This window comes from Capricornis sumatraensis, chromosome 8 (genome assembly GCF_032405125.1).
Source record: "Capricornis sumatraensis isolate serow.1 chromosome 8, serow.2, whole genome shotgun sequence".
NCBI lineage: Eukaryota > Metazoa > Chordata > Mammalia > Artiodactyla > Bovidae > Capricornis > Capricornis sumatraensis.
Genome location: NC_091076.1, coordinates 11,225,256 through 11,238,823, shown reverse-complemented (window position 1 = coordinate 11,238,823; position 13,568 = coordinate 11,225,256). Strand labels below are relative to the sequence as shown.

The 13,568-nt window shown below is 48.8% G+C and overlaps 1 protein-coding gene across 1 annotated transcript; it reads left to right on the top strand.

Moving 5' to 3' along the window:
• The first annotated feature begins 972 nt into the window (after positions 1-972).
• LOC138083285 (pregnancy-associated glycoprotein 2-like) lies at positions 973-10,194 on the top strand. The gene is made up of 9 exons (XM_068977071.1): positions 973-1,025; positions 2,104-2,254; positions 3,088-3,205; positions 3,295-3,413; positions 4,676-4,875; positions 5,783-5,899; positions 7,373-7,517; positions 7,605-7,703; positions 10,036-10,194. Exons 1-9 carry the CDS (start codon positions 973-975, stop codon positions 10,192-10,194), a joined length of 1,161 nt encoding a protein of 386 aa, XP_068833172.1.
• The last annotated feature ends 3,374 nt before the right edge of the window (positions 10,195-13,568 follow it).

Here is a 13,568-nt window from a genome sequence, read left to right as displayed (position 1 = left end):
GGGGAAAAAAAAAAAAAGATAAGTTGCCAACATTTAAAATAAAGAGATTGTACATAAATATCCAGACTTCTAACTTCTCTTGAAAACTCGGCCGGCTTTCCAGCATGGCAGCCTCTGGTTGGAGCTGAGGAGAGGCTACCCCAGTGGGAGGGCCCATGATGGCCCTTGTCCAGGATGCCCACCCACCCTTCCATCATTTATCTTGCCTCCTGGGCCACGAGTTTGTGAGAACTGCCCTAGACTGCTAGCCCCTGAGGATACGGACCACCTGTGTCTTATACAACTGACGTTTCAGCATCCTAGCCAGACCCCAGCACACAGGGCTCTCCTTGTATGTTTACTGGATGATATAGTATCTTGTGGATGCCTGCATCACATTTCTTCCAATACTGAAACCGTGCAGTTGTAATACTGCTCTAGTCGAGATCCTTGACACAGACTGGCATCAAAGGTGCCCCTGATTGGTGCCAATGTCCCTCTACCTAGTCACTCAAATGTCACTGGGCTGCCCCTAAAGTCTTCACTTTGCCATTTGACCTTTTTTTCCTCCCAGCAATCTCCTCCCCAACTGAGCACAGCCATGCACATCTCGTGAAGTGTCTAGAGAGACCACATGAGATCACGAATGTCTAGCATGGCCCCCAGCATTTACTGGTATCACATTATTCGCAGTGTTTTGTGTCCCAATTGGCAAGAGTTTTGCCACTCTCAGTTTAGTTCAATCTTCCATCCAAGCCCCAAGGAAGAGATTACAGCAGTCTCTCTGTATTTTGAGAATTTTCCAAGTCGAATACACACAGAGACTGATAGAGGTAAAGATTTTACGGAAAGGTTCATGTTTCTTATCAGATCTACCATTAGCCTAAAGGGGACAATTAGGGCAGGTCAGAGTACATATAACTAGGAGCTCCTGTTCACCACTGCAAGCTCAGAACTCGATATTCCCTGAGTACTTGAAACCAGGAAAGAAGCATGAAGTGGCTTGTGATTCTCGGGCTGGTGGCCCTCTCAGAGTGCATAGTCAAGTAAGTACAGGGACTATTAGTGGCATCATCTCTCTTTTTGGGATTTCTCTTGTCATCCTCTTATTCTTCCACCCACCAGGGTAAGAAGAGAAAATAGTTATTCTCTGGCAGCCTTAAAGATCAATTCTCACGTATTGATGAGACTCTTGTCATGGGCACTGTGGGGCCCAGGTATCTTGGGATACACCTGCAGGGTTGCACAACTCTGCGGGTGCCAATCACCTCATGACCTATGTAAAAATGGCACTTCTTGGAATTGCTCAGTGCACAACCTGTGCAACTGTATGTGTGGTCCTCTGAAAGAGCATTTCTCTTCCATTTGCTTCTAGGTCTTCTCTCTGCTCTCTCTCCATTTCTGTGTGTATGTGTCAGTGTCTTCATTTGTGTATCTCTCTTTTTTATCTCACCATCTCTTGACATCTCTGTGCATGAGGAAGTCTCTGTTTTTTTTTCTATTTTGATTCTTCCTTACTTCTCTAGACTCTTAATTTCTCTAATTTATTCTCCATCCCCTGACATTTTCTCTCCTCCATCTTTTCTGCTAGCTCCCTGGAGGAAGATGAGGAGGGCTACTTCTATGCTGTTTTATCTCTAACAAAGCTGTATGACCACAAACAAGTCACAAACTCCCTGCACTTCCTTTCTTCCCCTGTAAAAACAGGATAATGATCCCCTTCTACGTCACTCCCCGAGATTCTTTGAAAAAGATACAGTGGGATGGCAAAGACACTGTTGAGACTTTCTGTATATTAGAAACATTATATCCATCATCTCACTTAATACCCAAAACATTGCGTATGGGGGGTGGGGGTGAGGATTATTACATTTCACCTTTTTACCAATAGAGAAATTGAGACTGCAAATGGTCATACAGCTCACCCAAGATTGCACGACAGAGCTGGTAGGCAGACCTAGGTCTTTGCCGTGGTCTCTGCACAGCATTCTAATAATAAAGATGACACATAAAAAGGCTTAAAAATTACAAAGTGCCATGACAATGTCAAGCATGACAGTCATACTATAACAGGGACAGCTGACTGCCCCTTCCTTGCTTCCTTTTCCCCACGCGCGGTGAAAGAATCCCTCTAACGAAGATGAAGACCACGCAAGGAGCTCTCAGGGAAAAACAATTGCTGGAAAAATTCTTGGATGAACAGTCTCACAGCCTGTCCCAGAATTCTGATCCTGACAAAAAATTCTCTTCTCACCGACTGAGGAATTTCCAGAATGTGAGTGTGTTGGGAGGATGGTGCTCCACAGCGCCTCCTGCTGGTCTGGCCTAGCACTGGGGTTCATCTGGAGGGGTGAGGTGGGGAATTGGGGTGGGGCTTCTGCAAGAGGCGGAAACACGGGGGGAAAGGGACCCCGTTCCCAGAGGAGAAGTCACTCTCACTTTCAACTCTTGGTCTGTGGTGACTGGGTCCAGCATGACCAGGGGGCAGGTAAACATCCATTTCTGTGTTAAAGATGTGGCAGTAATTTGAGAGAAACTGTTCTTTCTGAACAAAGCGAGCCACTCAGTTACAGATGAAGCGTGAGCCATGACTGATCAAAATGTAAAGCCAACTGCATCAAATGTGAAACCCAGGCAGAGAAAGTTCACCCTCTAAAGATCCGGGAATGACGCCAGTAAAAAGTTACTGAGCCCCTAAGGCATGTGAGATCATAAAAAATTAACACTATAGTGATTAAAAGAAAAAAAAAAGCTTTATCTTCTTCAACAATGCACAGGCTAGGCTGAGAGAGAGGCAAAGATTAAATACATGTCAAACGAAAGGGCCACCTGTGTGCTGTTGACAGTACATGGTCTGAGTTTAGAGGGAGTGGCCTGGGGTGACCTAGGAAGGCCACCTGGAGGAGGAGGCACCAAGACTGGCCCTTAAAGAGGAGAGCCGCAGAGCTCCTCAAATGAAGGGACTGGTCTGAGCAGAGGCTGGGGGTGGGGGCAGTTGGAAAGTGATTTCTGGAGACCTGGGATGCCCAGAGGGAGGCAGTACTCCAGGAATCGGGGAGTATCCAGGCAGCCAGGTCTGCCCTAAACTCCTCTCCCCGGCCCCTGTAGATCGTGTACTTTGGTAACATCACCGTTGGAACACCTCCTCAAGAGTTCCAGGTCAACTTTGACACCGGCTCATCTGACTTGTGGGTGCCCTCTGTCGACTGCCAAAGTCCCTCCTGCTGTGAGTGCCCAGCCGCCCACCCAACCTGTCCTCCCCCTCCCCCTTCTCCATCTTGGCACCTGACAGATACCCATCTCTTGTGTCGGCAGCTACACATAAGAGATTCAACCCTCAGAAGTCCACCACCTTCCAGCGTTTGGACCAGAAAATCGAACTCATCTACGGCTCTGGGAGCATGAAAGGGGTTCTTGGCCGTGACACCATTCAGGTAACATGGAAACCAGGGGCTGAGTCAGAGCTGGCCCTGGGAGTCACCACTGCTTACAAAACAGATGCAGGACCAGCTGGGAAGGTACCCACTGGAGTTTTCTCTTGTGGCCCCATCAAACACGACCACTTCCCAAAGTCCCCTAGTGGCTGGTCACCTGCAGTGTAGGGCCTTTGCCTGGGGAGACAGCATCCCTGCAGACACACAAGATCCCACAGTGGCTAACCCAGACAGTGGCTTGTTGGGGGGGGGGGGGGGGGGTGGATTGCAGCCCCTTTGCCTGTGAGCACAGCCCAAGGTTCATTTTGCTGGGAGTAGGGAGGCGGGGGGTGGGGGGGATAAACCGTTGACTTTTATATTCTCAGAAACTCTACCAGGCACGTTCACAGTAATAACTTGTTTAATCGGGTAGCGACCCATGCAGCAGGTACTATGATCAGCTCGTGATACAGGTGAGGGACCTGAGGTGCAGAGAGCAAGGGCATGGCCAAGGTCACACATGTGGTAAACGGTGGAGCTGGGCTGGCCAGTCAGGACTCAAGCAGGCATGGGCATTTGGGAAGAGGTTAAAACTGATCTGGGGTCCCTGGGGGCAGCCCAGGATTTCAGGTATCCAGGCAGGTAAAGCAGAAGTCACAGATGTGGGAGGGGCCTGATAAATGGATTCTCACTCTAGGGGGCCTTTGAGAGTCTAATAGAAACTACGTCTCGCCTCCCCCAAGTGCCTGAGTGTGCTCTCCCTTCGCTCTCTCTCTCTCTGTCTCTCACACACACAGGCACTCACACACAAGTGTTCACAAAAAAGCCTGTTTTCCAGGCAGAGCTTTCATAAGAGCCCTGCCAGCGATATTGTGTAATGGGCTTCTGTCTTTCGGGGCAGATGCGTAATCCACAGTACATTACAATGAATTCAGTGCATTTCTATCATTAGATCATAGTGATGCCAAAGGGAAGGCTACTCGGCTCCCTACTCGCTTTGTCCACAAGGGGGCACCATTCAGTCCTGTCCTGTTGCCCCACCAGTACAGAAGGCATGAAGCAATTTGACTCAGATGGCGTTTGCAGTTCTGAGAAGTAGATGTAATTAAAATACACAGCCCCACACCAATGGAAACCAAGTTCCTGTCCCAGCTTGGTCTAACCATCTGATATTAACCCAGGGCATAGCCAGGTCTCACTTCTCTGCAATGCCATGTCCTCCCCAGCCCAGTAGCAGCCCCATTTCCCAAAACATTATATTGGAACACTCTCCTCTCCCACAGATCGGGGACCTTGTCATCACGAACCAGATTTTTGGCTTGAGCCAGAATCAGTCAAGTGGGGTCCTGGAACAAGTACCTTATGATGGCATCCTGGGCTTGGCCTACCCCGACCTCGCCGTCCGAGGCACCACCCCAGTCTTCGACAACCTGAAGAACCACAAAATCATTTCTGAGCCAGTCTTTGCCTTCTACTTGAGCTCGTAAGTCTGAGGTAGACCAGATCTCTCTTCAAATTAGCTGTACAATGCTTGCAGCTGCGTGAAAAATTATAGACTACCTGATCCAGAAATTTCATGATAGATAGTCTAACTCAGGAGGACTACAGCCTCAGGGTCACGTCGGGCCCCATCACTGGTTTTTGTAAATAAAGTTTCATTGGAACATAACCGTGCTCTTGGGCTCACGAGCAGTGGCTTGGTCTAAGGCAGTGGAGATAAGAGGGAGAGCAATGGAAGATGTCAGGAAATGGATTGAAGGAAGAAGCAACAGGATTTGCTGACGAATTTTATATGGAAGAAAGGAGAGAGATAGCAGGAATGTTCCTTCCTCACTAACAATTTACCGGGAACACAGGACCAGCTACACAGTTTGCAGGAGCCAGTGCAAAATGAAAACATGGGACCCTGTGTTCAAAATATACTAGGAATTTTAAGACAGGGAGAGAAGAGGTGGGGGGGCCTGCTGAATCTGGAGTCCCATGGATGGCCCAGGAGACAGGCCAGTGAAACCAACCCTGGGTGAACCTGAACCTATGCCATAACACCCTCAAGCCTCAACTGTTATGAAAACTGAAAGGCTAGAAAGAAGGAAGCCAGACCCTTCCAGCACGAAGTCCTCTGAGGGTATATCTGAGCACTCAGGTAGCTGGAGGGGACCAGGTCCTCTTCAGAAGGATGGGTGGTCGGATGCAGTCCAGGTTGCCCAGCTTCAAACCTCTTCTCTGACACTCATCAGATGGTGACTGACCTTGGTCGGGTACTCAGTCCCTCCAAGCCTCAGTCTTTGCATCTGTAAATTGGGGGCCATAATAGTGCCTCTGATGGATGCAGAAGATAGTGTCTGGCGTTTCTCTCCTCCAATGAGCCCCCCTCATCCTTCTCTCTTCAGCCGGCCAGGAAACATCAGCACGGTGATGTTTGGTGGTGTGGACCACACCTACCACAAGGGAAAACTCCAGTGGGTACCAGTGACCCAAGCCAGCTTCTGGCAGGTAGCCATGAGCAGGTAAGTCTCCCCCTCCGAGAGTCACCCCAAGTGATGCTCCCACACGTGAACAGGAACACTAGCAGACACACACAAATGCACGCACAGATACTGTCCCTCATAGACATACACTCCACCCACAAAGACACACATAAAAACACATACAGAGACACGTATAAACACACACGGGCACACAGACACACACAAGCACACACACAGACACACAAACACAGATACAAACTTCACCTATGGGTTCACAGGTGCCCCAGGGCTCCTGACCAGCCCTCTCACCAGGGTCCTGAAAGGGTCCAGAGAGGCCTGGGCAGCTGGGGGAGGGCTGCACCCCTGTGCTGTGAGGTGGGGAGCCTGGTTAGAGGACCCTGTAGTGTGGTGAAAAGAGGATCGGGGGAATTTCACCAACCTGAACAGGATTGTATTAAGATGACCTACTGAGCAGGGCCACCCAGGAACAAGGGGGTCCTCAGTATACAGAATTGTCAGCTGAAAGAGAGAAAACGTCCAGGACAACCCGGAAAATATGGTCTCCTCAGGGAAAAGTTTCCCAGCAGTGGAGAGAGGGTGGCTGAAATCTTGAGACCTGAGAGCAACTTATAGAAAGAGACACCCCACGTAAACAGTGCTACTTACTGCCCAAACTGGGGACACAGTCGGGCAGGGGCTGTGACCAAATCAGGAAGCTGAGAACAAGGGGCAATAATTAATGGGATTCTCTATGATATCCTCAGACAAAAGCTTTACTGTCCTTCGGAGGCCCCCTGGATTGGCTATGCTCTCCTGACCTGGGCCTCAGTGTCTGAGCCGGGGCAGGGGGCAGTGATGGGACACACCCTCTCCCAGGGCAGCCTGCATCTCCCCCTTCCCCCCCGTAAGCACCTGCTGCCCCGGGGAACCTCCCACCTCACTGTGTGGGTTGACCTACTATTGGTCACATGACAGACACAGGTCTCTGGGTGCTCCTCTTTCATTTTTTCATTCATTCATCCCACAAACACACATTACGCATCTGCCATATGCTGGGCATCTAGGGAGGCACTAAGGATACAACTTGCCTATACACCTAATAAGGCAGATGGACGTGAAACAACTCACACACATAACGAATTACTACTTTGGTACATGCTAGACACGAAGAAGTGTCTACAGAGAGCAGCCAAGACAGGAGCCCGATCTAGTCTGGGGGGAAGGCCTCCCTGACAAAGTGACAGTTAAACTGGAACCTGGAAGATGAACAGAAATTCGCTAGACAGAGGGGATTGTCTAAGAAGGGTGACCAGCATGTTCCCAGGCCCTGAGACATGAAAGAACCTCGTACATTCAAGAACTAAAAGGAAGTCAAAAGGGTGATGTGACCAGAACAAAGGACAGCGGAGTCCGGGCAAGAGCTGAAGGGCTGTTCAGGGACAGTCAGGGAGGGGCAGTCGTGGGGGAGACTTCGGAGTGACCTGGTGCCTGCTTTGTCCCACTTTCTCTCAGCATGACCATAAACGGGAAAGTGGTTGGTTGTTCCCACGGATGTCAGGCCATTGTGGATACTGGGACCTCGTTGCTGGTTGGGCCAACTCACCTGGTCACTGACATCTTGAAGCTCATCAACCCCAAGCCTGTGCTGGATGACCAGGTGAAGGGTCACGCCACAGCCTCCCTCCTGGGCTCTCTCCACACCTAGGATCACCTGGGCCCACCTGTCTTCCTCTCTGTCTTACAGCAAGTGCTTTCATGTGATGTCGTCAATAGCCTGCCTACGCTCCTCCTCACCATCAACGGCATCGTCTACCCTGTGCCCCCTGACTACTACGTCCAGAGGGTGAGAGGGCAACGCTGGGGGCTGGCTCTCAAACTGGGACTTGCAGGAACCCTTGGGCTGCTGCTAGGAGGAGGGCGCCCTCTGCAGGCCAGGTCACGCCATTGCAGATGCTACTGAGCCCCTGTGGCTGGGCCAGTGCCTCCCACAAAACCAACCACGTGAGAGTAAAGGGCAGTCTGGGACATTCATCCTCCTGAAATAAACGTGAAGACAACACCCCTTCCTGGCATCATGCCTGGCACAAGGAGAGGGGAACACTAAGGGCCTCTGCCTCACAAAGCCTCAGTTCAACCAGGGCCCTCAGATGCACGAACACGGAAAGTCAATTCTAGTAATCCCTGAAATAAGCCAAGTGACAAGGGAAGGTTTGGCTGGAAACAGTCCCCATGTCCTGTCCCAGTATAGTGACTAACAGTCTCTCTTCCCTTCTCGAAAGTGTGCGGGTTGGGATGATAAATTACAAGGTCACCCTCGTCCTTGGCTATAGCTTCCCCTTGCCCTCACAGTGCCCGCTCTGTGAGCTGGGGTACCAGACCCCTCTGTGGGGAAGGCTGGATGCTAAGGTGCATAAAGGAAGCACAGTGAGTGCACAGCCCCAGCACAGGGTTAAGACTTAATGTCAGCCCCCTATGGGAGTTCAGGGCAAGCTGATGGGCTCAAAGAAGGCTTTGAGGAAGACAGGGAATTGCAGTGATTCTAAACCCCCAGCCTCACAGAGGCCTGAGGAGGTCTGCTTGGTCAAGTAGCATCTACATGGGATTATGTGCAAATGGAACCCCGGGGGCTGTGCTAAGGGCAGCTGCAGACAGAGGAGCACCAGGGTAAGTCACCGAAGCCAGCCTGGAGCATCCTGGGAGCAGGAGAGCGGGTCAGGAAGGCTCCCTAGAGGGTCTGTGTGCGTGCTATGTCGCTTCAATTGTGTCCAACTCTGCCACCCTATAGACCATAGCCCGGCAGGCTCCTCTGTCCATGGGGATTCTCCAGGCAAGAATACTGGAATAGGTTGCCATGGTCTCCTCCAGGAGACCTTTGCAACCCAGAGATCGAACCAATGTCTCTTAAGTCTCTGGCATTGCAAGCTGATTCTTTACCGCTGAGCCACCAGGGAAGCCCTAGAAGGTCTTAGCGCAGTATAGCCAGTTGTGGGCACTGCTATATTTAAAATGGATAACCAAAAACAACTTACTATGTAGCACAGGGAACTCTGCTTGGTATTATGTGGCAGCCTGGATGGGAGGGGAGTTTGGAGGAGAATGGATATATGTATGTGTATGGCTGAGTCCCTTTGCAGTCCATCTGAAACTATCACAATAGTGTTAATTACCTATACTCCAATTCAAAATTTTAAAATTTTTAGAAAAAGAATGGGTTGTGGGGAATGGGGAGAAGAACAGCCATGCTCTGCAGAGAAAACAGCGATTGGGGTCATAATGAAGGAAACTTAGAGTGTGAGGGGAACTACAGCCCATTCTTGTAGCTTTTAAATAAAATTTATTGAAATATTGGGCTTCCCTGGTGGCTCAGATAGTAAGGAAGCTGTTTGCAATGCAGGAGACCCAGGTTTGATCCCTGGGTCGGGAAGATCCCCTGGAGAAGGGAATGGCTACCCACTGCAGTATCCTTGCCTGGAGAATCACAAGGACAGAGGAGCCTGGAGGGCTACAGTCTGTGGGGTCGCAGAGTCATACACAGCTGAGCAACTAACACTCATGCATTGAAATACAGCTGATTTACGACGTTGTGTTAATTTCTGTTATACATCAAAGTCGCTCAGTTTTATATATATACAAGTATATCCATACTCTTCTTCATATTCTTTTCTGTTACAGTTTATCACGGGTTACTGAATACAGTTTCCTGTGTCATACAGTAGGACTTTGTTGTTTACCTGTGGGCTTCCCTCGTAGTTCAATCAATAAAGCGTCTACCTGCAGTGCAGGAGACCTGGGTTTGATTCCTGGGTCAGGAAGATCCCCTGGAGAAGGAAATGGCAACCCACTCCAGTATTCTTGCCTGGAGAATCCCATGGACAGAGGAGTCTGGCAGGCTACACTCTATGGGGTCACAAGAGTTGGACACAATTGAGCGACTAAGCACACATATATTAGTTAGCATCTGATCATCCAAAACTCCCAATCCTCCCCTCCCCACCCCCCTGTCCTGACAGCCACATGTTTCGGCCCTTCTTGTTCCTGTACCCCCACTTCTGCAGTTGCTGAGAGAAACACTTGATTCCTCCCAAAAGAAAATGAAAAACCTGTCTGCTCTGGATATTGAGGGGGGTGACAGGTAAGGGCTCAGGCTGACTGGTGTGTATTTCTGTCTTTCCCAGCTTTCTCAGGAGATCTGCTTTCTCAGCTTTCAAGGGGGCACAGAGATGAACCATTTAGGAACCTCGGAGAACTGGATCCTGGGTGATGTCTTCCTGAGGCTGTATTTTTCAGTTTATGACCGAGGAAATAACAGGATTGGCCTGGCTCCTGCAGCGTAAAATTGGGCTACTACAGGAATCAATCAGGGCCAGACAAACACACACTCACTCATATGCAGGGCCATCCCACCCAGGGATGCTGGTGAACCAGGCTTGATGCTCTGCAAAGCCCTGTTCTCAGTAAAGAATAAAAGATTCATCTCAATGGTGCTGATATGAATGGATGCCTCTCTTTGGGTCTGGGATATGCATCATAACCCGGCAGGATCTAGAATCAAGTCTCAATCACAAGTGAGAGGAGCCCAGCTCCAACTGGCTTCAAGAAAAGGGGAGACTTATTGGAAGGACATTGAGGGTCTGGGATGCAGGAACCAGAGATGTAAAGATCTCAGAGACTGGACCCAAGAAATCCAAAGTCATCAGCTCACTCTTTCTCTCCCTGGCTGTTTCTCTTCTCTCATCATTGATTCTCTTACCTGACAGCTTTCTTCCCTCAGGCCTCTACACCTAGTGAGGGAGTCTGAAGCTGCCTGCCCCAGGGTTTTATCTCTCTAAGACGACTAATCAATAAGGAAAGAAGCTCAGAAGACATCAGGGTTCCAGGGAGGGCTCTGAATAGGCCACATCAGAGCATGTGTCCAGCACCGGACCAACCATCCTGGCAGGGGCATGGGGCCCTGTGCCTGGCTCAGTTGATCATGTGGCCCTGCCCCCACAGCAAACATGATTGACCGATTTCTGCAGAAGCACGTGGTTGAAACTGGGGAAAGGCAGCCCAAAGAAGTGACAGGGGGATGTTCTAGACCATCTCACAGATGGAGAAACAACAGAGGTGTAGGCGGGAGACCACAGGAGTAAAGAGCTTCCTCTTCAGGGAGACAGGAAATGGCTGGCATGGGACAAGGGGAGGGGCACTGCCTTCTGGCTTGTCCCCCCAACCCTGAAACACACCCGTAAACCCTGCAGTTACCATCTGTGTGCAGATCAGCCATACGTCCACGGGTACTTGTGCCTGGCTCCTCTGAGATGATGCTGGATTATGACTGGCTTGAGGGGAGTGAGAGCGGACTGGGTGCAAAGCTGATAAATGGGGAAGAGGTGAGTGTGGAACTGGTGATTCTTTGTTTTAACAGTAAATATTGTGAAGTGAGCTAAATGAAGACTCGAGTGAACAGTCTCTCCAACTCATTTTCCAGGTGGTCTTCATGGAACCATAAGCAACAATTCTGTCGATGAGAAACCACCAACAAAAGTTAGAATGATAACTCAGGTTAATTACAGACGCTAAATCTTACTGACCCCCAAGGAGTCCTGGCAAGGCATAACCCCCATTGTACCGATGGAGAGAAGCCTTCTTTAGTCTACTGGCTCCAGCACTGGTGAGGCACACAGCAGGCCCTCAAGTAACGCACGTTGAGTAAATGAATGGGTGAATTAGCAGATACTTCTCAGAGACACATTGCTTCATCCATGTCAGAACACATGCACGGTCTCAGCACAGCTACTGCATAGTATCAACCAGAGAAGGTCAGGCTTTGCTCCCCTAGATGAGCCTGAGACCAGGGCTGGAGCTGGAGTCTGTTAATGAGCCCCCTGGTCCTGAGGTTCTGTATTTGCAGCCTGTGCCACCAGCTTGAGGATGAATTCTGATCTTCAAAGCAACTATCTTCCCCCAACCTCCACTTTTATCCTTTACAAATTGTAGACCATAGATTATTAGACTTTGGTGAGAGAAAAGGTCAAAACAAAACAAGAAAAAGGTAGGTCATGAACACTTCTACTAAGAGTGTAAATTTGTTCAATCTTTTTGGAGATGATTTGTCCTAAATATACCTGTGGCCTTATGTCCATGAAATTTTGCTTCTAATATTTATGTAAAGCTATTGGGCTTCCCTTGTGGCTCAGCTGATAAAGAATCCACCTTCTATGTGGGAGACATGAGTTTGATCCCTGGGCTGGGAAGATCCCCTGGAGAAGAGAAAAGCCGCTCCAGTACTCTGGCCTGGAGAATTACATGGACGGTATAGTCCATGGGATTGCAAGAGTCGGACACGACTGAGCGACTTTCACTTCTATGATCAGAAGCACCCACAAACATAAGGAAGCAAGAAAGAATTCTTCAGAGTCTCTTACAAAAGGAAAACACTGGGACATTCCAAGGTCCATTCAACATAGTGTCCATAGCATAGACAGGCCATCATGCAACCAACTGCCTGAAAATAGTATCAATTTTAAGAGAAATTCTTGCAGTAGGACACTGAGAGAAAAGAACAGAATACAAAGCAGCATGATCCCAGGCTTGCAAAGCACGTGGAAGACAGTGCGGCATCGTCGCCAGGCATGTGCATCCTGGGGCTGTTCTGCCTGGGCTCAGATTCCACCTCTGAGACCTACCAGTTGTGACCTTAATAAATTCATCCCTGGAAATCAGTTTCCTATTCTGTATATTTGGGGGTAGGGATTGTTCCTTCCTCACTAATCATCCGGAAAACCCAAGTCAAATGACCATAAGGTACTATCTCACATCTATGAGGATGGTCATTATCAAAACTCGAAAGGTAGCAAGTACAATGAGGATGTGGGACCCTGTGCACCAATGGTGGGTGTGTGAAATAGTGCAACTGCTGCCAAACAGAATTGAGGTTTTTCCAAAAAGAAGTCTTTTAAAAAATCACTATTTGGTCCAGCAATGCCATGCTTGGGTATTTATTCCAAAAAAAAAAAAATTATAATCATGATCTCAAAGGGACATTTGTCCTGCCATGTACATGGCAGTGTTTCCCACAATAGCCGAGATGCAGAAACAGCTTGGATCCATCAACAGTTGGATGAATAAAGAAAACGTGGTAGAGACAAACAATGGATATTATTCAGCCTTTTTAAAAGGAGGAAATGCTGCCATTTTCAACAATTTGAATGAACCTGGAGGATGTTATGGGAAGTGAGAGAAGCCAGTCACAGAAGGATGAACACAGTATGATTCCACCCATAAAAGTTGTCTAAAATAGTCAAATTCATAGCAGCAGAGAGTAAAATGGTGGTTGTCAGGGGTTAAGGAGAGGAGAAAATGAGGACCTGCTATTCAAATGGTATGAAGTTTCAGCTACACAAGATAAGTAAGTTCTAGAGATCTCATATACAGCCTAATGCCTATCATTAACAATACTGCATTGTGCACTTAACTTTCTGTTAAGGCAAAGGGTCTCGTGTTAAATGTTTGTTATTGTTGTTAAGTCATTAAGTCGTGTCCAACTCTGTGACCCCATGGACTGCAGCACGCCAGGCTTCCCTGTCCTTCACTACCTCCCGGAGTTTACTCAAACTCATGTCCATTGATTCAGTGATGCCATCCAATCATTTCATTCTCTGTAGCCCCTTTCTTTTCCTACTGCTACGATAAATAAAGAAACAAATACCTTTTTAAAAATGAAAAG